This window comes from Clupea harengus, chromosome 5 (assembly GCF_900700415.2).
Source record: "Clupea harengus chromosome 5, Ch_v2.0.2, whole genome shotgun sequence".
In the NCBI taxonomy this organism is placed as follows: domain Eukaryota; kingdom Metazoa; phylum Chordata; class Actinopteri; order Clupeiformes; family Clupeidae; genus Clupea; species Clupea harengus.
In genome coordinates, this window is record NC_045156.1 from 7,992,454 (window position 1) to 8,019,953 (window position 27,500).

General features: G+C 46.6%; 1 protein-coding gene across 1 annotated transcript in view; it reads left to right on the forward strand.

The window, feature by feature from the left end:
- The window catches only part of lrp1aa (low density lipoprotein receptor-related protein 1Aa), a 149,331-nt gene that overhangs the window by 7,975 nt on the left and 113,856 nt on the right, over window positions 1-27,500 (forward strand). Inside the window, exon 2 of the mRNA XM_031567561.2 lies at window positions 13,871-13,993. Coding sequence (XP_031423421.1) covers window positions 13,871-13,993 — 123 coding nt within the window. The remainder of the gene's footprint in view (window positions 1-13,870; window positions 13,994-27,500) is intronic.

Consider the following 27,500-nt stretch of genomic DNA (forward strand, 5'->3'; position numbering starts at 1 on the left):
CCCGGCAGTAAAACCACCCCACACGTGGGTGCGCTGTCTCTTTGAAATGAAGTCATCCTTGTTTGGGAGAGACTGTTCTACGCACCCATACTTAAGTGGAACATCCTGGCCATCCTGACTCATTCAGATGGTTATCCGTTCTCCAGTGTTTGTCACCCTGACCCACACTTTTCCCGGGCAACACCCCTTGGGTTGCCGAAATAGCCCTCGCTGAGTCTGCCCTGGAGCCATCTGCGTTTATAGCACTGGTCTGCTGGCCCAGACGTTTGTCCCTCCTAAGCCACCATACCCCCTTCATAAACACAGCCTAGCATATATAAACGTTGCCTGGAGTGCGGCAGCTCAGTCATAAACATGGCAGGGTTGCAAACTCATTTTAACACTGCTTGGAGCAAGAATAGAGGCTGAGGGATGCAGAGGCTTTTAAAGTCTACTTTGCTGAGATTTCTATGTTTGGGGGAAGCAGCGCTGACCATCAGCCTTCTGTCACTAAGGCCCCCGGCTGTAATTACCCTCACTCCACTGCTCCGTTGCGAGCGTGTGAGATTAATATGGGCCGTTTTGAGATCTTGCCAGCCAGCCAGCCAGCCCCCCCCCCCCCCCCCCCCCTCCCTCTCCTCAAAAAAGTGTCCAGTGTGTTTTGGTGGCCAGAGGCTTTTCAGCAAAGATGGCAGGTCTGCTTTCACACCTGGCCAGCATGCTGTACAGTGGTTATTATGGGATGGATGACTTGGTAACCCTAGGCACTGCAGGGCAAGCTGGATTCAGGGGAGTGTGTGTGTGTGTGTGTGTGCGCACATTGGGAGTGATGGTGGGGGGATGGCCAGAGGTGGTCAATTAGCAGTGCTTTGTTGTCCTTCTGAAGGGAAGCTTGACACCTGTGATGAATGGAGATTTTATGAAGTGAAGACCAGTGAACCAGTTTGCCTGTGCTTTGTGTTTGTACGTCACATTAACTTTGCTCTGAGATACGGACAATAAATTAGTGCTGCTGAGAAACGCCTGCGGAACAGCCTGAGATGATTTTTCCTCTTCTTTCCTGTCTCTGATTGAAATAAGATGAATGCTAATCAATACCACAAGGAGTATAATTAGAGTGTAATTAATAAATATATTACCGGCAACATAGTAATATTCTTTGCAGTTGTATGCAGGGAAGAGTACAAACGCATTAACCTTCTCAGAAATAATTTCACACTGCAATTAAATACTGTCATTATTTGATGAAGTCCAATTAATCAGCGCAGTGGTTTGAAATGGACAACCCACTGATACGGTGGACAAACTGAAATGGGATTCCTGGATCTCCTATCTGAGAATTTCAGAGTTACAGAAGCATAACAAACTCTCACTCACCCACTGTCTCTACCTGACACACACACACGCACGCACACATGCATTCACACAGCCACACAAATACTCAAACACACACACACACACACACACACACACACACACATGCACTCACTCACATTCTCAGACAGACACACATTTCTGGTTTGATCTAAAATGCATGATTAGAGCAGTCTTTTTTCTTATATATTACTTTGCACCCCGTGGCTCAGCTGCGGCTCCCCGGCAAGCTCAGGCAGTCACCGTGCTTTAGTGAGCTCCTCTGCATGCTGAACAGAGCATGGCCTCGAACACCCTACAACTGTTTGGGAGAGTTCGGCGTACGTCCTACTGAACACTTATGTGGGAGGTTCGTGTGTAGGAGAAGCCTCAGAATCAGAATTGTTTTTATTGCCGAGTAAGTTTACGCCTACCAGGAATTTGTCTTGGCATATTGGTGCAGACAATAAACATAAAAACATAATAAGTACTACACATGAGAAAAACAATATATAAAATAAAAATATATAAAAAAGTAAAGAATTAATTTGTCTCATTAGACTAAATGGAGACTCCAGTAATGGGTGTTCCATCTACGCATCTCCCAGCTCTCAATTTAGATGCACACCTGCAGTGGACATGTCTGCTAAGTGAAGACAGGCCTCCTCCACTCGCTATACAAATCTTCCCACTTTCTCCTTCTAATTTAGATGGAGAGATTTTGTCCGCTCCCTTCCCCGGCATCCCCCATCACTGCAGACATTAGCAGCGAGCCCAATCCAGGACATCGCTAAGTGCAGTTTTAAGAGGCGGCGCCAACAGAACCATGTGGGGATGATATGTGGCTGGTGTGCCATGGTTTTTCAGGGGTTTTAATGCATGTCCCATACCTCATCAGTTACCTCAAGCAGACTACATTTGCATGTATATTTAGTCAATGACGAGCTCTTTGGGAAGGCTGTGCTTTTCCAAATCCCAGAGATAGATACAGACGTGGACGAAATTGTTGGTATCCTTCCGTCAAAGGAAGAAAAAGCCACAATGGTCACTGAAATAACTTGAAACTGACAAAAGTAATAATAAATAAAAAAAATACTGAAAATGAACTAATGAAGATCAGACATTGCTTTTGAATTGTGGTTCAACAGAATAATAATAAAAAAAAAAAAAACGAATTAAACTGGCCTGGACAAAAATGATGGTACCCCTAGAAAAGATTTAAAATAATTTGACCATAGAGACATGTTAAACTAAGGTGTGTCCTCTAATTAGCATTACAGGCTTCTTCAAACTTGTAATCAGTCAGTCTGCCTATTTAAAATGGTGAAAAGTAGTCACTGTGGTGTTTGGTATCATGGTGTGTACCACACTGAACATGGACCACAGAAAGCTAAGGACAGAGTTGTCTCAGGAGATTAGAAAGAAAATTATAGACAAGCATGTTAACGATAAAGGCTATAAGACCATCTCCAAGCAGCTTGATATTCCTGTGACAACAGTTGCACATATTATTCAGAAGTTTAAGGTCCAGGGTACTGTAGCCAACCTCCCTGGACGTGGCTGCAAGAGGAAAATTGATGACAAATTGAAGAGACGGATAATACAAATGGTAACCAAAGTGCCCAGAACAACTTCCAAAGAGATTAGAGGTGAACTCCAAGGTCAAGGTACATCAGTGCCAGATCGCACCATCAGTCGCTGTTTGAGCCAAAGTCGACCGAGGAGGACACCACTGTTGAAAGCAAATCATATAAAAGCGAAACTGGAGGGGAGAATGTCCTTTGGACAGACGAGACAAAACTGGAGCTTGTCAGTTTCAAGTTATTTCAGTGACAATTGTGGGTTTTTCCTTCTTTAAATGAAGGGTACCAACAATTTTGTCCACGTCTGTACTTGGGAACTTCTTCGCACAGAACCACAATAGCCAAATAGTGGGAGAAAAGAATAAATATAAATATAAATGTATTCAAATATAAATATCTTGGATTAGATATCTGAAATACTTGGAACATGCAAACGTCCACAGTTGAATGTGTGTGAAAATGCTCTGCCTGTACCACAGCTTTTCGAAGCAAAGCAAAGTACTCTGGTCCTGAAACATTCCTCTTGCAAACATGACCGAAACCAATTCCGACCCCTTAAACTTAGACTGCCAAATGGTCCCGTGCTTGAACTCGGGAGTGGTTAGATTGTCCTAAGCTACATTGGTCATCGAAATTTAAATGTATCCAGACAGAATGTAATTACTCTGCTTCTCTTAATGGCCTGGCTTGGGTCCTGTGAAGGCATGTGTGTGTGGATTGATAGCATCTAGTGGCACTTGACCCGCAGAAAAACACACACACAACACTTCCTGCAGGAGTGGGGTTTGCTCAGCCGTGTGCCATTATGTTTGGCAGCAGTTTACAGACATGAGCGCATTCCAGCTGTTCATTCTGTAACCCCTACATATATAGGCATAAATATACACTCACACACACACTTGCATACCTATAAACATTGCTATATCGAGATGATAAACACTCACTATTTCTCTCTCTTACACACACACACGCGCACACACACACACACACACACACACACACACACACACACACATTTTATTGAACTTTGCATGAATTTTTCAGATCTCTGTATCCATATCACACACTTGCACACACTTGCACACACACACACACCGACACACTATATCCTTTGATCTAATGCTAATGGTTAGTTCCTGTCATATTAAAACACTAAAACATCCTTCTACCCTCTGAAAAGAAATAATAATAAAAAAGAAAGAAGAAAAATAACAGCAACGCTCAAACTTTAAAAAAAGATTCATTGGAAACTTGTGGCATTATCATAAAACACTTACCGCAGCCTCCAGTCTGCATTTTTTGGCTGTTTTTGTTTTGTTGTTTGTTTCTGGAGAGCGTTGGAGGCGCTTTTATGGCTCTCTGTAGCCGGCCTTATTTAAGAGGCACAGCTGGGATATGAAACACATTTTTCACTTTTTTTCCCTTTTCTGTTTCATAACGTGACAAATTGAGAGGGACTTTCTCTTTTTCTCCTTCCCTTTTTTTCTTTTCCTCTGCTTTTTTCTCTCTCTCTCTCCGTCTACAATCTATAAAAGTGACATACAATCTATGGAGTGATGTTAAGTTGGTTTAGGAAGAGAGAGAGATAGTGTGAGTTAGGGAGAGAGAGAAAGGGAAAGGAGGTAAAGAGATCAGAAAATATAAAGAGAAAGTATGGGAATACATGGGGAAGAGAGAGAGGGGGGGGGAAGTCATAATAACAAGGGATGAGGCGCTTGAAGAGAAGCAGAGAAAAGAGGAAAAAAGAGAGGAGTGAAGGAGTGACCAGAGAACGAAGGTGAAGTGAGGGAGTTCTCAGGCCAGGACTCCCCATGAGGCTCCGCTGAGGTCAAACATGTGGGTGGCATGTGGGTGGCTCACACATGAGGCCTGGTCCATGCAGGGAGGGAGAGGGTGCTCACAGAGAATTTTGAAACATTGTGGGCTCCCTGTACCCCTACCACTGACCTCCCCCCCTCTCTCTGTCGTTTAGTCAAGCACTCTTTCTCTCTCTCAATCACTCTCATTCTCTGTCTATCAATCTCTCTCTGCCACAATCACGCTCTCTCACTCGCATATTCTCCCTCTCTCTCTCACTCACATATTCTCTCTCTCCTCCCCTCTCTCACTCTGCCCTGGTCTCTCTCTCTCTCTCTCTCTCTCTGCCCTGGTCTCTCTCTCTCACTCTCTCTCTCTCCCTCTCCCTCTCTGCCCCTCTCTCCCTCTTTCTGTCTATCTCCCTCTCTGGCCTGGTCTCTTTGTCACGGCTGTTTGCATGGTAATTACTGATCAAACTCCTGCCCGTGCTCCAGTGAAAGCACCCAGGCGGAGAATTCCTCTGACCCGTCCCAGGGTCTCCAAGGTTTTAATGACCCAACCTTCTCCAACCCCCACCCCCCCACCCCAACATCCCCTCACCCAGAGGCCTCCCTCCGTCAGACTCCCCCGAACATTCTCTGATAAAATGCTGCCATGTTGATGTTGTTGTTCTTCAGTGAAAGATAACGTGCTTGTTTTGCTCCTTTTTTCGTTCATCCACAACTACACCCCCGGTTTGACTGCAGGATCTCCTCATCGAGGCTTTGGCAGATTGTTTGGCTGCCTTTTTAAATACATCAGTGTGTGTGTGTGTGTGTGTGTGTGTGTGTGTGTAACCATGAACATCCCTTAAACCGACGATCCACTGCTCAATTTCTTTCTGGAGGAGCATCCTGTGGAATTCTAATAATCGATAGATTGCGTCCGAGTTCGATTCCACCCCACTACCTTTGGCGGAGAGAGTCTTTAATTTGCTGGATAGACAGTGGAGGAGATAGACGTGTGATTAGGTAGATAACTGGAGCTACTTGTGTGGCTGCCCCATCAAATGACATGAACTCATCTACTTAACACACACTCACTGTAGTGTTGCCCGAGTTGCTGTATGCTTAGAGTTTGTCACAGTCAGTTAAGATTTGTTTTCATATAGCATGTATATTTGGCTTGGCAGAGGAACCAAAGAGTGCTTTAGGTTACATAAATACATGGTGTAAGTCCTTCCGTGGTGTGGACTCGAATGTCTCTGGAATGGCTTGTTCAGGGTGACAAATGAGCTCCAATGAGCCGCATTCAGATTTGTCAGCAAGATTTTCGGATTTCTGGATATTTGTCGACACCTCAGAACAACTAGATTTTTTATGTGCATTGATGCCAAAAAAAAAAAGAGCTCGCTCAAGCAAAACAACCCAGACTGGTGCTGCCTGTGTGACCTTTATGAAGCTCCAGAATCAGCAGGAAAGATGGCAGGGCTGGTGTGTGTGTGTGTGTGTGTGTGTGTGTGTGTGTGTCTGTGTCTTATTCTCCATTGCAGTAAGCAGAAGCGCCGATTCAACCCAAAAATAAGGGCATCAGTTTGAGCACTGATTAGTGACCCTGTCTTTGCCAATTGAGTCAGTGGAACTGCTGATGTCTCCTCTTGTTATTTGGCTCGGCCCCGTCAGCGTGGGCCGTTTATCGCAGTGTGCTTACTCTAACGTACATTACTATCTCTGCTAGACTAAACCAGGCTGTTTGTCAGAGGCCCTGCAGCCCAGTCACGCCCCTTTAGCACAGACTGCAGAATCGGAGCTGGGTGCTCGTAATGCTGGGGAGGAGTGTGAAGAATGCTGGGAGAATTTTTAGGCTGGTCCGAGATCATTTGCAGAGTAAAGTGTACTTAGAAACCAGCAAAGTAAAGAAAAGTCTACACACACACACACACACACACACACACACACACTGTGAGTTTTCACTCACTCACTCAGTGTCTCTCTCTCTCCCTTGCTTTCCCTCAGTTTGCACTCATTTGGTGGTGGTCTCGGTGCCGCATGCATACAACAAACATGTTGACACACACACACATACACACACACTCAGTTTGCACTCATTTGGTGGTGGTCTCAGTGCCGCATGCATACAACAAACATGTTGACACACACACACACACACACACACACACACACACATACACTCAGTTTGCACTCATTTGGTGGTGGTCTCAGTGCCGCATGCATACAACAAACATGTTGACACACACACACACACACACACACACACACACACATACACTCAGTTTGCACTCATTTGGTGGTGGTCTCAGTGCCGCATGCATACAACAAACATGTTGACACACACACACACACACACACACACATACACTCAGTTTGCACTCATTTGGTGGTGGTCTCGGTGCCGCATGCATACAACAAACATGTTGACACATTCACACACACTCAGTTTGCACTCATTTGGTGGTGGTCTCAGTGCCGCATGCATACAACAAACATGTTGACACACTCATCACGCTCATTCAGAGAGATGAAATGTCTTGTTATGACTCCCAGTGAACACTTAGCCCGTGATTTAGGAGACAGTTTAATCTCATTTGACTGAGGCCCTGTCTTGTGGTTCATCTGGTTCATTCTCCTTGGGGTTGTGCAAGCGTTACATGATCAGATCGCACGAAGCAGCAGGCGAAAACTTACATGCTGGGTGCATGTTACAAAATTCATACAACAACTTACCGCTGCAAGAACAGACTCGCACAATTAAAACAAGTGTTGACATAATTTACAATCCAAATTTTTTTTTTTTGCATCGACTCACATTCTCACTCTCCCAAATATTTGTTGAATTTACAGCCTGTTTTGAGTACACGGTGACCGAATACGGAACCTTAAGTGTGTGTGTACTTTTTCTTTGACGTCCTAAGACGGTGGAACAGAATGCAGCTGTGGAGCTGTGCTACATTCCACAGCTGGTTTCAAAACATCCACGTCGTGCAGGCAGGCCGAGTGATGTGGTACCCCTTTCACGACTCTGCGTTGCACTCAGGCTGCCAAAGTCGAGCGCGACCTCTCGCTCTGGAGTGCTCAAACGAGCAGCCTTACATAAACGCCGGTGGGTTGGATAACTGTCGGGCCTCGCTGGTCCGGCCCACGTGAGCTCCTGCGCTTAGCCAGCTAGCCAGCTAGCCTTCTGACTCAACTTCCCCACGGAGCTCTCCAGAACATGGCATGGAGAAGGCATTTCCTAGCGCGTTAGCTGCCATTCACTTGGGCGGTGTTCTGATGTGAATGCAAGTGAAGGAAATGACTGATCACTCAACAAGCCATTTCATTCCTTAATTTTCCCTTCAATGTCAGGCTAACACACTTACGTTTTTAGGTCCTCCAGTGATGGCGGACTATGCTGAAAGTTGTTGAGTTGAAACTAAAGGCTTTTGGAGCCGTGTCTGGAGTTATTTGTCGAGTTGAAACTAAAGGCTTTTGGAGCCGTTTCTGGAGTTAGTTGTCGAGTTGAAACTAAAGGCTTTTGGAGCCGTGTGGAGTTAGTTGTTAGTAGTTTGCTTGGAGTTTGCCAGCTGGAGTTTGGAATGGAGCTGTATGGAGCTGGGGGCAATAAGCCAGGAGTCTGGTATGGGGAAGGGGGGGGTAAAGCACAGGGGCAGTGAGATGAGGGTGTGTGTGTGTGCGGGGGGGCAGTTAGAGAAGTGTGCAGGGTGAAATGTGAGCTGTGATGCGAGAGCGATGTCTGTTTGGATAGTGAGAGGGGGCACATCCTTCTTCACTGATTGAGTTCTTCCTGGGACTGTGGGGAGCAGACAGTGCAAAGGCAATGCCTGTTCTTGTGTGTGTGTGTGTGTGTGTGTGTTTGAGAGAGAGAGAGAGAGAGAGAGAGCGAGAATGTAAGTGTGTGTGTGAGGGAGAGAGAGAAAGTAAGTGTGTGTGTGTGTGTGAGTGAGAGAGAGAGAGAGAGAGAGAGAAAGTAAGTGTGTGTGTGTGTGTGTGTGTGTGTGTGTGTGTGTGTGTGTGTGAGAGTGAGAGAGACAGAGAGAAAGTAAGTGTGTGTGTGCGCGTGCGTGTGCCACTGAGTAGTGAAAAACACAGCTTGTGAATGTGAGCCTGTGCAGTGGAAAAACACAGGATGGCTGCCCTGGCTGGGACCCCTCTCCTCTTTTCTCTCCAATTTTTTATGTTCTTTCTCCCTCTCCTCCCTTCTTTCTGTTTTCTTCTCTCTCCTTTCCTCTCCTCTCTTCTCTCTGACCATCCACTCACTCTCTCTGTTTCTCTCTCTCTCCTCTTCTCTCCTCCCCTGCTCCATCCCCCTCTCTTCCCCCCTTCCCTCCACGGACACACTATCCCCATCACCGTGACGATGCCATCACTGGTTGCATAATTCATTGTTCGTTTAGAAGCTGCTTCGAGCCCCGCACTCAGTGGGAGACTGCTTTTTTTCACTTTTTTACACTTACTTTCTCTCACACACACACACACACACACACACACACACACACACACACACACACACACTTTCTCCCTCACACACACACACACACACACACACACACTTACTTTCTCCCTCCCTCACACACACACACACACACACACACACACACACAGATAACAATAACAGACTTTTTATCACTTTCTCAACCAAAAGCCCCATTTCCCCTACGCCTCTGAGGAGCACTGCTTTAGTCCATTGACTGAGGCGCACAATCAGGCCGGCTGAAAACCACAGAAAAACACCCAGGCATATTTTAATATAGTCAGCTGAGTGCCGTTCCTCATACCACACACAGCGTACAGCAATCAGTAGAATCAGAACCTGTCTGTGTGCTTAAGGGTTGTAGTCAGTGCTGTGTTCAGGGGGGCTGGAGGTTCAGAAGGATCTTCTGGTCTTCTTTCTGTTTCGTGAAGCATCATAGTAAAAGGCAATAGTAGTTTAGTTTGGTCATACTTCATAGTGGGGAGTGTTTGTGTGCCCGGTACGAGGTATACGCAGCGGTAATTATTATTAAAATGACAGTTATTTGATATCTAAATCGATGACTTTAAAGGAAGGGGGACTAAGAGCAATCATAAATACAGCACAGTATGATGGGAATGATGTGTGCTCATAGAAATGTCAAATGGCAATATTAATACTTGTCTGTTCCCAGTCCTAGTTTAAAATGCTCATGTCCATTTTCAGTCTTAGAGTGTATAAAACAATTCAATGAAATTGGCCCTAAATCAACTGTATATCCCAATAATAAAATAATAAACGACTAAATGAATAATTGCCTCTGAGGACACTGGTGACCTTTAATATCATGCAATATCAGCTCTGCTTAACTCATGCATAACTTGAGTGTGTGTGTGTGTGTGTGTGTGTGTGTGTGTACTTTCCCTTCATTCAGCCGTGTATGTGTGTGTCTGAGGCCAGGTCTGTGTGTTGAGGGAATACAGTGAACAGAGTGGCTTAGCGGCGCTAACGCTAACCTGTTGACCCACTTCCTCTTCCTCCCCAGTGGCTCCGCGGCTGCTGTTGCCTCTGCTAGCTCTGTCTGAGGCCATGGCTAAATGCTCCCATTTTGTCCGCCTCCATTATCGGGAGCTCTGAGCCTGCACGTATGTTTAAAACATGTGTGGGGTGGGTCTCTGGAGACTTACCCTTTCTCTCTCTCAGCCCCCCTCCCTCTCCCTCTCTCTCTTCCATTCATTAAAGCTCTGTGTAAGTATCCCACGTGCTAGGCTAATCGCTCCCAGTCATCTCTCTTGCCAGAAAAAAAAAAAAAGAAAGCACAACAACAACAGCAACCACCAATGATAAAAGTGATCTTTTCTCGAACGAAATACTCCTAATGTCAAAGCGAGCTTGCCGTGAACCCCTGGTTGGTGGGCTCGTGCTAATTGATTTCGATGGAGGGGTTAAATGAGGGCAAGGGTGGAGGGACACCGTGAGTGTGTAACGGGGCTCTCTTCCCAGCCCGGTGTGTGTGTGTGGCGTCGCAGGCAATTGTGACTGACCAGGAGGCGAGGGGAAAGCAGTGAGTCAGTTTCTGGAGACCTGTGCCCAATGCTTTCGGTGTGTTTGTGCGGCTTAACAGATGAAACACTCAGGCTTTATATAGTTTAACTATGTGTGTGTGTGTGTGTGTGTGTGTGTGATAGAGCGCATGCACACAGGTGTATTGGTGCTGTTACTGTGTGTGTGTGTGTGTGTGTGTGTGTGTGTGTGCCTGTTTCTGTGTTTTCAGTCTGTGTGTTCAGGCGGTTCCAGAGGTCGTGATAAAGACCCCCTTCATGGCTCCACGGAGGTGGAATGCGCTAAAATAACCCATAGGCTGCCGTTTATTTGGAGAACACAAACAAATAAACACAGCGTCTCAGTGCTCACCTGAAAGAGAGGCAGACTTCTTGCCTGCTTTAGAAAAAAAAGAGGGGAAGGGAAAAAAAAAACCTACCACAAACCCCGGCCCCCCCCTTCCCCCTGTTTTTGGGAGCCTCTAAAATGACCTGTGTGTTAGAATGTTCCACAACATTCCAACAGGGAGGAGCCGAGCCGAGCTGAGCGGAGAGGGCCGGGGACGTGCGGAACGCCGGCCTAGTTTTCCGACAGACACCTGACTGTGGGCCTGCACTGGAAAAGACTCTCCCCCCGTAACCCCAAATTAGCCCCTAATTGCTTCTCCATTCCTCCCCCCCCCCCACCCCCTTTTGCTGATGTGCGGCTTTGAGACGGGCAGATGGAGCCGGTCAGACGTCTCAGGCCCTGCGTTGCGATTGGTCGCCTCACGCTCATCCTGCACTTCCCATGAAACCCAGCCAGCAATTTGCTAGTGTCTGGATGCTCAGTATCTCTCGGTCTCTAAATATTTATCCCGATTTTTATAGCGTCGTTTGGTTGCTACATTCTCCCACCACCGTTCCCCATTACTCTTTTGTATAGCCCGGAATTGTTCTGTCCAACGCTAGAGTGTGTTGAAATTAAGTGTACCCGAGAGTTATTGTTTTTTTTGCTCTTCTAATACACAAGTCCGGTGGCCTCCCCGAGGCTGAGGGGAGCAGCAGCAGCTGCAGCTGCGCCGCGAGATGTGACACACTCGAGTGGGGGAGCGCTCCTCGTTGAGCTCTTTGAGGAGGACTGAGGCATTTTCCAAGCAAGGCCTAAGTAGTGTTTATATGGAACAAGTCACATGGAGGAGCTGAGAGGGAAAATATTTTTGTTAAAGTCGAGTTGGAGGTTGGATGCGGATGGGGGTGGGGGTGGTGGAGATGACTGGGATGAAACCATTGAAGTCACAGGTCTGTGCAAGCAGGGCTTTTATTTGAGTTGCTGATCAAGCACCAGCTGGAGATAGTGGCGGCCTCTGGCAAGGAGCTGGCTCTGATCTGGCGTGAATCCACTGCTGCTTCACATCGGGGCCAGATCTTCTCTAAAGACAGCTATTTGGGTCAGCTTTCTCTCTCTTTCTGTCTCTCTCTTTCTCACACACACACACACACACACACACACACACACGCACAGACTCAGACACAGACACACTCTCTCCTTCTCTTTCTTTCTCTCTCTCTCGTTTTTACGTTTCTTCCAACAAAAGACATGATACAGGTCCTCTATATTGACATTCCTCATGACAGATCAGGTCTGGATTAGTGCAGGAATGACACACCAGGCCCTCATTAGTTGATATGGCAACAGAGAATAAGAATATCAATGAAATAAATAGAAATGAAACTTGTCTTTGATGACAAAGACTGGTTCCTGATTGCCGCCACCAGAACCGCATTGAGGTTTAGAAAAAAATTGAAACCAGACAGTCAGGAAGGCTCTGCACAGATCTCTAGCCGACCTTCCCCTTTTTTGAGCAAAGTCAGGTTTCCCCCCCCCCCCCCCGTGAAGCAGCAATTCTGGTTGTGTTCCACTGTGTTTGTACTACCCCCAAGCACTCACTGGTGCTGCTCAGACGACAGAACCTCACTGTTTAGGTTTGGTGGAGAAAAAAAGAGGGTAGGGGTGAGTTTGGGGGGGGCTGGGGTGGGGGATGGAGGTGGTGCGGTTTGGAACGCTGCCTTCTTCAACCAAATAAAGAAACGAGTGAAATAGGGGTTATATGTGCCCAACCCCATCCCCCACATCCCTTGTTTTCTTTTTTTTTCGTTTTTCTTTCTTTTTAACTGAACAAGATGTCCTTTGATGGCACTCAGACCAGTTGCATCACTGCTGTTGGTCTGGGAACAGCGACCTGATCCAACCGACCGTCTGGACAACCGGCACAGTTAGGCTTTTAGACTCCGAGGCACTGGGGGCCAAGCAAAGTAGCCAGGTGGACTGGCAGACTGGTCCACAAACAAACAAACAGAGTGACCAACTGGTATCATGTCTCTCGCCTGAAGAATATGCCCACAGAAGAGTCACAAAGAGACCTACACACACACACACACACACACACACACACACACACACACACACACACACACACACACACACAAACATACAGCCAGGCGCATGTGGCACAGTGGCGGGCTGAAAGATACAGTGCAAAGATAAATGGCGAGCCGAAAATGGCCACTGTGGAGAATGCACTTAAGCAGACCACAAAGGAACAAGCCTCCCGGCCTCTGACAAGCACTTCCAGGTTGATGAAGGAAGCTCACACAGGGAAGAGATAGGCAGCCTGTCAGCCGTGTCATTATCACTGTGCCAGGAAGGCCAGTGCTCTCGGAGCCCAATTAGACTGCAGACTCAGGAGGAGGCAGGGCAGAGGGGGAGCAGCCTCCCCGGCCTCCCAGACGTGAGGAACGGGAAACTGACTTTGACAAAAATAAATGACATCTAACTAATTGCGCCCCTTGAGGGGCTTCTGTTTTTTTCATCATTTCCTCATTTCAACCCATCCATTGGCTTTTTGTTTATTTTCAGTTTTAAGTGTGCAATCTGGTGTGTGTGTTTGTTGGTTTGTGTGTGTGTGTGTGTGTGTGTGTGTGTGTGTGTGTGTGAGAACAAGTAGTGTGAGTGTACGAACTCTGCACCATTACCTGTAGTATTTCCAAGCCTTAACAAAACTGAGAAATGAAATGTACTCTGGTCTAAATAGACATACACAAAAACATATTTTTTAATTTTTTTAGATTTAGATGATTATTTCTGTTGAATGTTCCAGAAACGCTTTCTTTTCTCGTGTCTTTCAGCCCCGAAGACATGCAGCCCGAAGCAGTTTGTGTGTGATGATCAGGTGACCTGCATCTCCAAAGGCTGGAGGTGCGACGGCGAGAAGGACTGTCCCGATGGCTCGGACGAGGCGTCCGACGTCTGTAAGTACAGCCTAGTTGTCATGCCTTCCTCTCTGGAAGAAAGTACACATCTGTGCCTGTCTTCTCCCCACGTCCAGTTGCCAAAGTTGCTGTTTCTGTTTAGGCTTCTTAAAATAACTTGAATGAAGAAACCATCTGCCCTGGAGTGATAGCGGTGGGACTGAAAGGTTTTCTCTTATTCTGTCCGTGTGCCTATTGTGCCCTAAAGAATATGCGCCCAACTTTACCCAAACGCTGGATTACTGGCCCAATTGACAGCACGGTTGGATTGCTCGGAGCTATACGCAGCCTTAATTCTCCAGAAGATTTGCTTTCATTTCTCAGAGAAGCTGAAATCTTCAAGTGACCACCAGGAGGTTTAGAAATTCGTTGAGAGAAACTTTGCTTTTTGCCTCTGTTCAGTTGGTCTGCCATGTTACTGTGAGGGATGGCCAACACGGACATAAACAGTCTATTATGAAGAAGTATTAAAGGTCTTAAGTCTAATAACTTGGTGTCCTGGGTAACGGCTAACTATTTGCTATTGCATATGCATATTCTGACATTTGAGAATTATAACATGAGGCTCTGTATGCAGCATCAAAGTCCATTTGTGTAGTAAGTAATGCTAGTAATGCTAGAACTGCGGAACTGCCTTTGATGTTGAATTGCAAACAAGCCTTTTCAAAATGTCAACCAGTCCTCCCCTCATCCAAGATGTTCACGCTCCATCTTGTTTGCGTGGTGCACACATTCAGCACCTTCCCTGTGTGTCATCCCTGTTTTATTTATATGACGGCACAGACAGGTTGATACACGATTGGCTCACTCTGACCAATATGTAGTCTTTTTCAACCATTTGTTTTGTCTGGAGGAGTGCACTGCTGCTCACCTACTGAGGGGCCATTGTCCTGAAGGTTCAGCTGCTGGTGCCAGGCTTCCGGCTCACCCGCAGGATTCGGTAGGAATCAGCGCGTGCCTAATTGCTTAAGGTACACGTGTGGCATAATTGCTGTTATTTTGGCTCATTTGGCAGTCAGCATCCCCTCTTTTACCTTCCCCGCGCCCCTCGTAATCAAGCCTTTAGCGCGGCGTGTGATTCGGCTCCTGGGCTCCGCTCACCTGCAGAACACAGCGAAGGTGACGGGACGAGCAAACAAAAAGCTTCATCTCCTCGGAAGACTGAAGTTACTCTCTTTGTTATTCTTCCGATGAAGTAGCGGGGAAGAGGAAGTCTCAGCTCTCTTACTGTGGGACAGAATAAACAAAGTAGAACAAAACCATACAGATACTGTCCTTAGTGTTTTACTTCATACACCAAACAAAACCATACTGCATACAGATACTGTCCTTAGTGTTTTACGTCATACACCAAACAAAACCATACTGCATACAGATACTGTCCTTAGTGTTTTACTTCATACACCAAACAAAACCATACTGCATACAGATACTGTCCTTAGTGTTTTTATGTCATACACCAAACAAAACCATACTGCATACAGATACTGTCCTTAGTGTTTTTATGTCATACACCAAACAAAACCATACTGCATACAGATACTGTCCTAAGTGTTTTACTTCATACAACCCACGTCTCAACACTATGTTATTTAGTACAGTTTAAGATGTCATAATAAAAATACTATGCTTTTATTGAAAGTGCATACTATACGAAGTATAAATATTACCATAGTGCTACACTCAGACTGTTTGTGGATGGATTTCAGTCTCGTGCTGTTTTGATCGATGACTCCGTAGGTCAAACTAATGAAATGTAATTAGTCATCTGAATGAACAGTAATTTGTAAACAATGCAGCCTGTTCTGTATGCATACCCTGTAACTACCATTAGATACCCTCTCCTTTGATAGATTCTGTTCTCTGACTCTCCACTGAAACCTGCGCCTAAGAACAAGGAAAACCCGTGTGTTTGATCTGTTCCTTGATTTGCATCTCCGGTTCTACTCTTTTTCTTTTCCTCTTGTTTTTTCCCCCTGTCTGAAAGCTGGTTTCCTGCACAATGCCCCCTTTTTACATGGCATCCCTGGCCTAGAAAAAAAAAATAAAAGCTGATTACCATAAATGCAAGTGTTGCTTGGAGATAAACAAGAAAAACAGTGTTGTTAGGGGGTGGACTCGGGAATGCATTCCTAAGGCTAAACCAAGTGGATGAGCTGCTAAGTGCTGCTAATCGCTGAATTATCAAAGTGTCCCCCTTCAACCCAACCACAGACACACACACACACACCCCCCACCGACACACACACACACACACACACACACACCCCACCGACACACACACACACACACACACCACACACACACCACCCCCCCCCCCCCCACACACACACACACAAATACACACACACACACACACACACCCACATACACCCCCAAACGCACACAACCGACACACACACACACACACACCCCACCGACACACACACACACACACACACACAGTAACACATGCAGAAAGGCCTCATTTGGTTATTTTTTATAGTTCTAACAGCAGAATCTGAAGCTTAGGTGTGAGGAATTGCACTCTCCACACATTTCCTGCAAAGTTCCTGCTATAAAGACACCTTAAATGGGTCACACACACATAGACACACATTCTCACACACGGCTCATACACCACAACACACACACACACACAGATACACGCACACAATCTACCCAGGAAAAAGTGTGCTCACACATCCCTGTGAAGGTGGATGCTTAATGAGATTTCTCTCGCTGTATTAAGATGGAGTGCAAACAGTCTCTAACTTCATCAGGCCAAAGGCGAGGGAATCACTATCTTATGGCCTCCAGTCACTTCCAACTTACTGATTCCCAAAGTTTGTCTTTCTCCTCCGTGGCAAATCCCCTTCTTTCTTTATTTAACATTGAGACAACATGGGGAAAGAAAAAGGCAGGGGGGGAGGGAGGGAGTCAATCCAGATGTGGAAAAATAGAGGAGGAGGAGGAGGAGGAGGAGGAGGATGGGTGTAGAAGGGAGAGGGGGGGGGAGTGGGCAGAGGCGAGAGGGAGTCTGTAGCACACTGTCAGTCAGTCTGGAAGTCATTAAGCACTTGCCCAGAGGAATGGAGAAACCTGCTGTTGTCCATGACCTGTTTTTCACAAACGGAGGGCTACGGAGGCCTGGGGATCTGCACCTTTTTCTCTCTCTCTCTCTCTCTGGCTGTCTCTCTCTCTCTCTCTCTTTCTCTCTCTCTCTCTCTCTGGCTGTGTGCGTGTGGGTAAAACCACTGACAAAATACAAAAGGTAAAACAAAAGACCCCGGGAACTGGAGGAACTGGACAGAAGCGACAGTGTTTCAACTGTTTGCCCCGCTCTCTTCTGTTGCACACTGCAGTTGATTGGCTGCACAGATTGTACTAATCCAGGCTGGATCGGAGGCACATCACGCATTCCAGCAGAGCTCGAACTCTGCTGCTATGAATCACACTCGGCCTACTTTGTGCTCTTTGAGCAGCTGGGTGGAAAACCGACTGTGAAAAACGCCACTCAAGGTGCGCCAACATCAACCCCCCCTGCCACTCCAGATAAGGGTCTGTCGCTGACCCTCCACCCTGTAAAAGGACAACCGAGAGACAGAGAGATTTGGGCCCAATGGGGGCCATTTCTGGTCTGTGAGTGTGTGTGTGCGTGAGTGCGTGTGTGTGTGTGTGTGCGTGAGTGAATGTGTGTGCGTGTCTGGTGTGTATGTACGTGTTTCTGATTTGTGTGTGTGTTTGTACGTGTGTGTGTGTGTGTGTGTGTACGTGTGTGTGTACGTGTGTGTGTCCCGTGAGCCTCAGCGGGACAAGAGAAAATGTCCCCTGTTGTAGGAGTTGGTCCCCTGCTGCAGATGCACCAGTTCAGTGAATGGGCAGAGCATGAAAGGGCTGTATTTATTTACGCCAAGGGGATTTGACTGTGTCTTTTGTCGGCAGCGGTGGCCATTACCAGTGAAGTCAGAGTCTGTGCCCACTGCAGCTGCCCTAAGGCTTCCTCAGAGGTCCTCCCCCCACAAAGAGCGGGTTTGTGCCGGTGCTATTGGGCCCAACAAGACTGGGTTGAGGACATGCAAGTTGAAAGTCTGAACTGGTGCCCTACTATTTGCATATGCTCTGACTATTATAAGTTTTCAGAAAATAAGAATATGTCCTGCGTAATTCCTTTCACTGAAAGCACTGCAGAAGCTTTTTATTATCTGGCAGCACTTTTATTCAAGATTCCTCTGAATAGAATGGCTGGGTGCCCTTGTGGCCAAAGTGCAGTTTTTGACCACGGGCCATTTTTTATTTCCTGTTGTTGTTGTAACTGTCGGTTCCTGCGCTCCCCCATGCTGGCCCTTGGAGACGGTTTCCCAACAACTTCCATCTAAGCAGCGATTAGCACAGCTGTCAGAATAATGCCCGGCGAACCTTTGTTTTTCAGACAGGGAGCAGCTCCAATCATTTATTGTCTTGTAGTGTAATTATTGTTTATTTGCCACCGTCCAGCATTAAAACAATTATATTTGTCTATTGTGTGGATGTTGGTCCATGTAAACTGTCTGGAAAATACCTTTATTGTTTATATTGACCTGCTGTTTAATATGTTGTTTATGTTGTAGTTACAGTGTACACCAGTAAATATGTGAACAGGTAGTTTTGGGAATCTAGTGTCTTTTCTGGTGCCCATGGCCGGTTGCTAATGTACGTACACAAACAAACAAACAAACACAGACATGACATTGACTTCACCCCCCCTCGTACGCACGCTCTCACAGACGCTCGCAAGAAGTTCCCACAGACCCTACAAGATATCAGTCAGCCGGTCAAAGAGGCAGGGCCGCCTGTCGAGATAAAAGCCTTCACTTCCTCAGACTACCTGGCTCCTGGATGACTTGTGTGTCTGAGAGGGTCCCCCGTGCTTCAGTCTCTCTCATTTTCACACACACACACACACACACACACATGCAACTTTGCCATCTCCCTCTGCAAGGCCTCACCTGGAGTCTCTCACATTGTCACTGAGCTCCGTGTCTTAACACAGGAAGTGGAGCAGACTATGAAAGCACTGAGCCAGCTTGATCAGGGGCAAAATGGCCCGTTTAAAGCCCTCCCTAGCCTGTCATTATATCTGTGGGATTGTGTGTGTGTGTGTGTGTGTGTGTGTGTGTGTGTGTGTGTGTGTGTGTGTGTGTGTGTGTGTGTGTGTGTGTGTGTGTGTGTGTGTGTGTGTGTGTGTGTGTGTGTGTGTGTGTGTGTGTGTGTGTGTGTGTGTGTGAAGGAAGGGGAGAGCAAGAGAAAGTGTGTCTGTGGGCCACCTTTTAGAAATACACCCACACAGACACACACTTACAGACCTGTATCATCATTCATATATTCGTTCTCTCACTCAGTCACTCACTCTCTTTCTTTCTTTCATGCAATCTCTCTCTCACTCACTTACTCACTCACTCACACACACACACACACGCACACACACACACACAGACATAAAGGGAAAGGGGACTTAAGGCTGAGAGGCTGGGGCCAGCGGAATGCATTGGTTAGATATGATGGGGGCGGGGGGGCGGAGGGGTTCTGGTGGGATGACTGAGTCACCGGCTGACACTGGGCCCCTGGGCACTGTGGAGCGCACAGCTAGAGGGGAGCGTGTTGGGGGTTTCAAATCCACCCCACGTTATGTAATCTCTAACGGGGCGAAAGGGTAGTTGAGCTGGGAAGGGGGGGGGGGGGGGGGGGGGGGGGGCAGGGGGTGTCTTAAAGGGGACAGGGACTCTAGGGTCTAGGGTTATTCGAGGATCCTACACATCCATAGACTGTGATTGCTTACTTTTCATTTAGCATAGAAGTAATGTTAGTGGTTGAAAAAGAATGTGCCTTGATTTTTTTTTTTCTTTTTTGTGATTGAAGTGATGGATAATCGGGACCCCCTTTGGAAACACACACACACACACACACACACACACACACACACACATCCTCTGCAAGCTACTTTGAGACCCTTTTCATCAATGAGTGAGGTGGCAAGGCAAACAAATGTGACTAAGTCGGTGGGGAAGGTATTATTTAACAGACTGATGGTCTTGTTCTCCCGGCACAAAGCAACGACCTCCTCAGCTCTGGGATAGTGCTCTTTCTCTCTCTCTCTCTCCCTCCCTCTCTCTCTCTCTCTCTCTTTCTCTCTCTCTCTGTCTCTCTCTTTCTTCCTCTCTCTCCCTCTCCCCCCCATTCACCACCTTCCTTGATGAGGCATTTGCATATCTCTGTTTTATAAGTGTTAATTAGCTCACTCCTTTGAACAGATTGGGCCACTTGCTCAGAGGTTTCGTGAATATATATTTATTCCTGTTTTTACTTCTTCCCTTCCTAGTCTCTCAGTTTCGTATAATTTTACATGATTATAAAAGAATGCAAAATGTCTTTATTATGCTGTGAAAGTTGCCCCCAAAGTCACACAAAAGACTACTAACAATGTGAATTTCCAGTTCATGGTCAGTTCCGAACGCATAACGGCACAGGCTGTGCGCCTGCAAAATGAGGGTGCAGACACCATGTCAGCTGGGCATTGTCGTCTTTTCTTTACAATACAAAGAAATGCACACAACTCATTTGGTAATGACGCAGAGGTTTGTTCCACAGTGGGGAATGGCTGTGATTTTGTTCTGTGTTATTTCATATAATAGCGTTAGTCCCTTTCCAGTACATCATTAACTTGAATGACCCATTTTGACTCAGTGGGAATGTCCTTGCCAAATGATGAGCCATTATAGGCATTCAGTAGGCATTCAGTGTATTACCGTTATTGATGCAGGCGGTGCTCGTGAGACCAAGGAAAGGTGTGTGTGTGTGTGTGTGTGTGTGTGTGTGTGTGTGTGTGTGTGTGTGTGTGTGTGTGTGTGTGTGTGTGTGTGTGTGTGTGTTCCTGCGTTCCTGCCCTGGTCCTGTCTCTCTCCCTGAGTGGCACAGATTTCTCCTGTTCTCACTGATGTCCATTGTTTTCTGTGACACACACATAATGTTGTTGGATATGGCTATTTAGACCAGAGTATATTTCATATCTCAGTTTTGTTAAGGCTTGGAAATATTACAGGTAATGGTACAGAATTCGAACACTCACACTACTTGTTCTCACACACACACACACACACACACACACACACACACACACACTCTTGAGCATTTGTGCAGCTCTTGAAGTGGTTGCAATCCCTGGTATCTTCCTTGAGTGTTGTTGCGCGCGACGTCATCTTTACACACTGGGACGACTGCCTGTGCTCCAGCTGAGGCGTCGGAGTTAGGATTGGAGAGGTGGATTTTGGTGCCCCCCTGCTGTGCCCGTCTCTCTGCCAGCTGCCTAAATACCTCCATGAGTGTGGCAGTGGCAGGGGGAAAAGGGATGTCAGTGTGACGCCGCCCAGACAGCCACACAAGCTGGGATGTACACGGTACTGACGTGTTGCGGAGCCATGCCAGATCAGGTCCAGATCAGGGCCACATCCGCATCAGCTCAGAGCCAAATTTAGTCCGAGGTTAGCCTCTCACTGGTACCTGTCTATACAACTTTATCCTTTGGCTGAGACAGCGATGAGGTGGGTCTCTCTGCTGCTGAAACATTGAGGTCACATAGAGGCTCGCATAGAAGCTTCTGGATTAATAAGCTTCCCTGCACATGAGCTAGGAAGAGTCTGGAGAGCAGACGCGAGCAGAGCTTGGCACGCTGTGGACGAGACTGTCCTTGAGAATGTAGCCATGGAAATATTCCCTTCGTTTGTGTTGGTGTTCGCTGTGTTTTTCTATCTGGTTTCACTGGTATAGCAATGCATGAGTAATGTCTGAGTGAGAGCTCGCAAGCGGTGGCGTGCCGTGTTTGAGGGGTGAGATGGATGTTCGGCAGGTGAAAATAGTTTCCCCCTGAATACAGATAAGTGGCCAATCCCACATAAACCCCCTTAAATGTCAGGAATGTCTTGGATAGTTATTGTGCTCGATAAACTAATTCGGTCATGTCGGATTTGAGTCTGGTGTCATGGAGGCAAAGAGAAGATTAATGGCGAAACACCCACTAAAAAAAAAAAAAAAAAAACGTCATTCACAGAATTTGTTATTCTCATTGTACAGCAGTGGTTGGTACTTTTGCCTCAAAAGGCGGTAAGAAATGGAGTAGAAAGAAAAACAAATAGGTAACATCTCGCGTGTCTGGAATGTGTTTGTGTAGTGCGCAGTTAAGATGTGGCCGGTGGCAGTCTAGTCATGGCCCTTCAGAGTAATGGCTCCAATCAACCTCAATCAGAGAGGATGTTGTTGACCATAAATTCTGCTTGAGGTGCTACGGTGACGACACAAGAGACGCTTCTCATTGTTTCCTGTGTGGGCGCCTTGTTTGGACGCCGTGCACGGTTGTGTAACGGCTCGCATGAGAGCCACGCATGGAAAAGGGAATAGAGCATCAGTGAGAGGGGTGGTGGGGATATGAAGCAGATGCAGCCTCTGTGGTTGGCCTGCGAGCCTCACAGAATGAGGTCTCGGTTTTGCTTATGAAATACGGCAGACCCCTGCCATACACGTCGCAGATGTATGACCCCCGTGACACTTTTTTGGGGGGAAATGGAGTTTATGCTGGTTTACAGCATCCATCGCTGGTCAGGTGACATTTTGGCTCTGGATTGCACATTTAATACAGCTCAGCTCAGCTCAGCAACCGAGGAGCCCTGTATGTCTTTGCATCTCTGCCATTTTGGCTCTGATGTGCTTATCGCGTCTGTGCACATTACTGCCCCCCTGCCCCCCCCCCACCCCTTCGCGACTACTTCAGTGCGAGTTCTGTTAGAGCAGATTTCAGATGGCAGGCTGTCTGCAGAGCTATGGCGCAGGTTCACGGCAGAAACGAGAGGAAGAGGAGGAGGAGGAGGAGGAGGAGGAGGAGGATTGGCTGGGGCTGGTACTGTACAGCGCTACACACTAATCTAAAAACATGTCGGCTTAGCCTGCGGGCGTCTTAGCACAGAGTCCACTGACAGCAGACAGCCGTTTGCGGTCAGGGAAAAAAAGGAAGGCATTAGAACGCACTCATTTGAGGTGTCAGCTCCCGGAACGTTCCTTTTCTTTCATCCCTGCACTTTTTGTTTTGTTTTGAAAAGCCCTCCCAAAGTGGGATGGGATGACCCATGTTCCACAAACTCACTTTGTGTAAGTGCCAGTAGATCGTTATCCCAGCGTGTTTTGATTGTGAGGGTCGAGACTCTGATGAGGCACCATGAAGTCACCTGGGAAAGGTATCGTTCTGAAGGTTGTGCCAGATACCTTGCAGGGGTTTGCTTTGTCTGAGCCGCGCGTGTAGTCATTCATGGCGGTAACTGGCTTTAGAAATAGTCTAGCTAAAAGGATGACACGACAATGTGTCAGGGCTACTCATCCTTTGAAGATGAGAGAGCTTGACCTTTGACATATAAAGAGCCACGTGTTCTGTGAGTGACATTATCCATTCTTATAGGCTGTGTTTACTGGTGAGGCATTCCCATTGGTCTAACTGCGTAAGAGTGAAGCTTGTGATAACACGTACTCCAGTGGTGAACCTGTCTGTCTGGGCCTTCTCTGGCTTTAAGGGCAATAAATGTGCACTTAAAATCCCACTGGAAATCAGATGCACCTGTCTGTACTAGCAGCAGCAATGCTGAGTCAAATGTTGGTTGCGGCTTTAGATACCACATCACTGAACTCTCTCTCTCTCTCTCTCTCATTCTCTCTCTTTCTCTCTCTCTCTCTCTCACTATCTCTTTCCCTCCCTCACTCTCATTCTCCCTCTCTCTCTCCTTCTCTTATTCTTTGTCTGTCACTCCCTCAACTCTCTCTCTCTCTTTCTCTCTCTCTTTCTCTCACTCTTTCTCTCACTCTCTCTTTCCCTCCCTCACTCCCATTCGCTCTCTCTTTCTCTCTCACTCTCTCTTTCCCTCCCTCACTCTCATTCTCCCTCTCTCTCTCTCTCTCCTTCTCTTATTCTTTGTCTGTCACTCCCTCAACTCTCTCCTCTCTTTCCCTCCCTCTCTCTCTCCTCCATCTCTCCCTCCCTCTGTAACTACCTCAATCCCTCTCTCTCCAAGCTAATGGCACGCGGCTTCGTCATCTGGGCCCCGGGTCGGGTTCGCCACGTGACATGTCTTACAGCCAGGAGCTCCATGCGCCAGCAGGCCCACGGGCCGCTCGCCGCCCCCCCAAACAAAGGCTCCTCCTCGGGCCTGATCCTCTCCTTGCAGCCCCCTTGCGCTGCATGTGATCACATATTACATCAAGAAGCTTAAGGACTCAAAGAACACCAGTGCTAACTGACCATAGTTCACTCCAAAAGGCTATTTGGACGAGAACCCGTGCCGAAGTACGTCAGTCTGTGCGATGATGAAACATTTGGCACGAGCTTTTGTAAGCAGTCATGTCTACCGGCTCCAGTTTGGCTGGTTGGACATGTGGCACATGTTTGGACAGCTAAATGTCTCGCAATGTTTTTTCTCCTGACCTCCTGATCCTTAGGGTCTAGTACTTATGTATATATTTGGCATGGTTTTCACCCATTGTTTTCAAGTGAGCTACAACATAAGTAATAAGCCACTCAAGGAGGAGAAGTTTATAGGCTCATAATTTTAGATGTTGGTCTCAAGAAATCTAGCAAGGTAAACAAAGTTTACTAAAGTTTACTTAAGTATGTCATTATTTAAAAATACCAGTGCCTGCAAAGCTACCTACATGGTTTGTACATGTCCCCATGTTGTTTGTTATGAACTGAGGAAAAGGCTTCTACTTCAGCCGTGGTTGGAAGTAAATCACACAAACAGACCATGCTTCTACCATTTGCAAAATGTTGTTTACTTGGGGTGTCCACTCCAATATCCAGATAACAGTTTGCAGTGTATCTACTAGAATATCCTCATGTGGTTCTCAGAAATGGTTATTATGCCCACCTCTGTTATGTATTACTGGGAAATTATGACCTCTCCTACTGTTATACAAATATACTGCACTTGTAGATCTAGTGAAAACTAAAGTTTTACACATTATGTTAATCACAGTAATACCTGAACTGTGTTCTATTTGAACAATCCCATTATCCAGGACAATCTCCATACTGCAACGTAGCACTAGCTTGCCGTTTGTAGCCTTCATGCTCGCTGCAGGCAGACCCCCAAACTAAAACAAGAGTGTCATTTCCAGATCTGGGTCACGGGGCCTGCTTCGCTTGCGTGGAGGCGCTCCGTGTTGAATAAGCAGGTTTCTGGCTTCCTCTCGTGCTCCCGACACCCCTCAGTCGAGCTTTAAAAGGCCCTGTCTGATTCCCATTATCACTGCTTTTTTCCACTGAAGCCAGGCCAAGCTAATGCAAGAATAGAGCTCTGTGGAGATTGCACTCCTTCCTGTGCATGGGGTGACCCCCCCCCCCTCCTTCTGCTCTCTCTCACTCTCTCTCTCTCTCTCTCATTCTTGCTCTTGCTCTTTCCATCTCTTAATGCCAGCACTACTTTCCTTCACTTTCTTTGAATCTTTCTTTCTCTCTGTGTGACACTAAAAAAAGTGTTTGCATCCTGTACCTGTTTCTTTTCCATTATTCTTTCTTTCTTTCTCTCTCTCTCTCTCTCTCTCTCTCTTTCTCTCTCTCCCTCCCTTCTTTATGATTTTTAAAATGGGTCAGCAGATGTAAGAAAAGCAAGCAGGGAGCGATGGAGGGAGGCAAGAGGGAGACAAAAAGAGGTTTGGCCAAGACTAACAGTTTGGCTTTCTGCGTAGGCAGGGAGATACGGGCCCCAAAGACAGGGCGGCCTCCATTGGGCACTTTTTCATTCTCTGAATTTCATTTAGGTCCCAGCAGTGAAAGTAACACTATGCAATCATTTGACACTTTTTGAGGTATGATTTTATAGGTAACTAGTTTTGGTACCATCCTCAAATAAATTTTAATAGCATATGGTCATGTGAAGGACAGATAAACACCTGTGTCTTTCCCACTAGTCATCCAGGATATGCCCTATGTAGTTCTGTATACCGGGCTGGAATACCTTGCAAAAATGGAAGAAAAGCTTTGCCAGCTATACTGCCAAAAGACACCAGTCAATGTGTTTGGCAAGCTTCTATCAGTGTCAACTGGGCTGTTGGTGGTGTTTGCAAGGTTTTTGCATGCCTTTTAGGTAGTTAGCTTGCTAGTTTTGGAACAGAGCTCCTTATTGCTGCTTTTACATTCAAGCAACATGACAGCTGAGAGTCAAAGACCACTAAAACTGTTGAGTAGGCCTATTTACCTGAGGTGTGTACTTATTTGAACAGATCTGATCTCATTGCACTAGCTACACATCCCCAGTATATTTGGTTACATAACCATACAAGAGAACAATCTCACAATAAGCCTAGAACAAAGCATTTGTCTGTTCAATATTGACTTGAAGATACAAGAAGACTAATTAGCTCCTGGCTAGCTGTGGCATTAGGGCAAGCCAATGACTTCAGATCCCTCCAATGTCCCTCCAAACCCCACTGAGTTTCCATGCGTGCTCACCTTGCCTTTTAGCTAAAGACAGGATGTTTTTCTTGCACAATGAAATGTTTTTCCTTAGTTTTTTTGGCCACTGTTGCGTAATTGCTCAATCAGAGGGACGGACTTGAAAATAAACCCAAGTCTAGGATGACTCAAAGGAATAACACAGGATGTGATGGCACCAGCAGTGCTGTTTGGTGTGTGTGAGAAGTCACAGTCCTTGGAAACAAGCAGTACACCTTGCGAGTAAACAATGATTTCATGACGAGATCCCGACCAAACCAACATTAGAGCTTAACAGCACATTGTTAACATTATAGCAAATTACAGTGGTGTCATAGTTTAAGCATCGGTGTGGTTGAGATGATTGTAAACAGTCCCAAACAGCTGTTGGAACAACAGAAGTAACTGTTCCAGAGGTTTAATTTCCTTTGCACATTACAGGAAGTTAAACCGCAAACAAAATATTTCGCAATAGAATAAGTTACTTGGAAAAGGTTGAGCAAGGATGTGATGTCAGGTGAAATTACATCGCAATGCCATTGCTGCAGCATTATTTAAATAGATATATTTTATTTATCATTCCACAAACCCAATTTGTTTTAAGCTTTAAGCTCTCTGCTGTATCTTTTGAAGGAGGTTAAGGTTGGGAAGAGGCGGTGTTCACATGACATGCCACCCATAGGTGGTAATGGTGCAGTGGCGGTAAGGGCACATGGCCGATTCTCCGACTAAGCACCTGCAGGCTTAAGGAGATATCCTGCAAACCACTGCTGATGTTTTTACTTGTGCTGAATGGTTATGGCACCGTGGCCAATCACGGGTCACGTTACTGGCTCTGTACATGCTGGTGCTCTCTCTCTCTCTCTCTCTCTCTCTCTCGTGTGTGTGCGTGCGTGCAGGGCTCATGGGTCCTTGGGCATGGTAAATTTGGTCGACGGCTAATCGCCTGATTGCTGCCGCGGCTGGGGAATGGCCACGTTTACGTTTCAGTGGGACTTGTTACAGCCACACTAATCACGCTAGCAA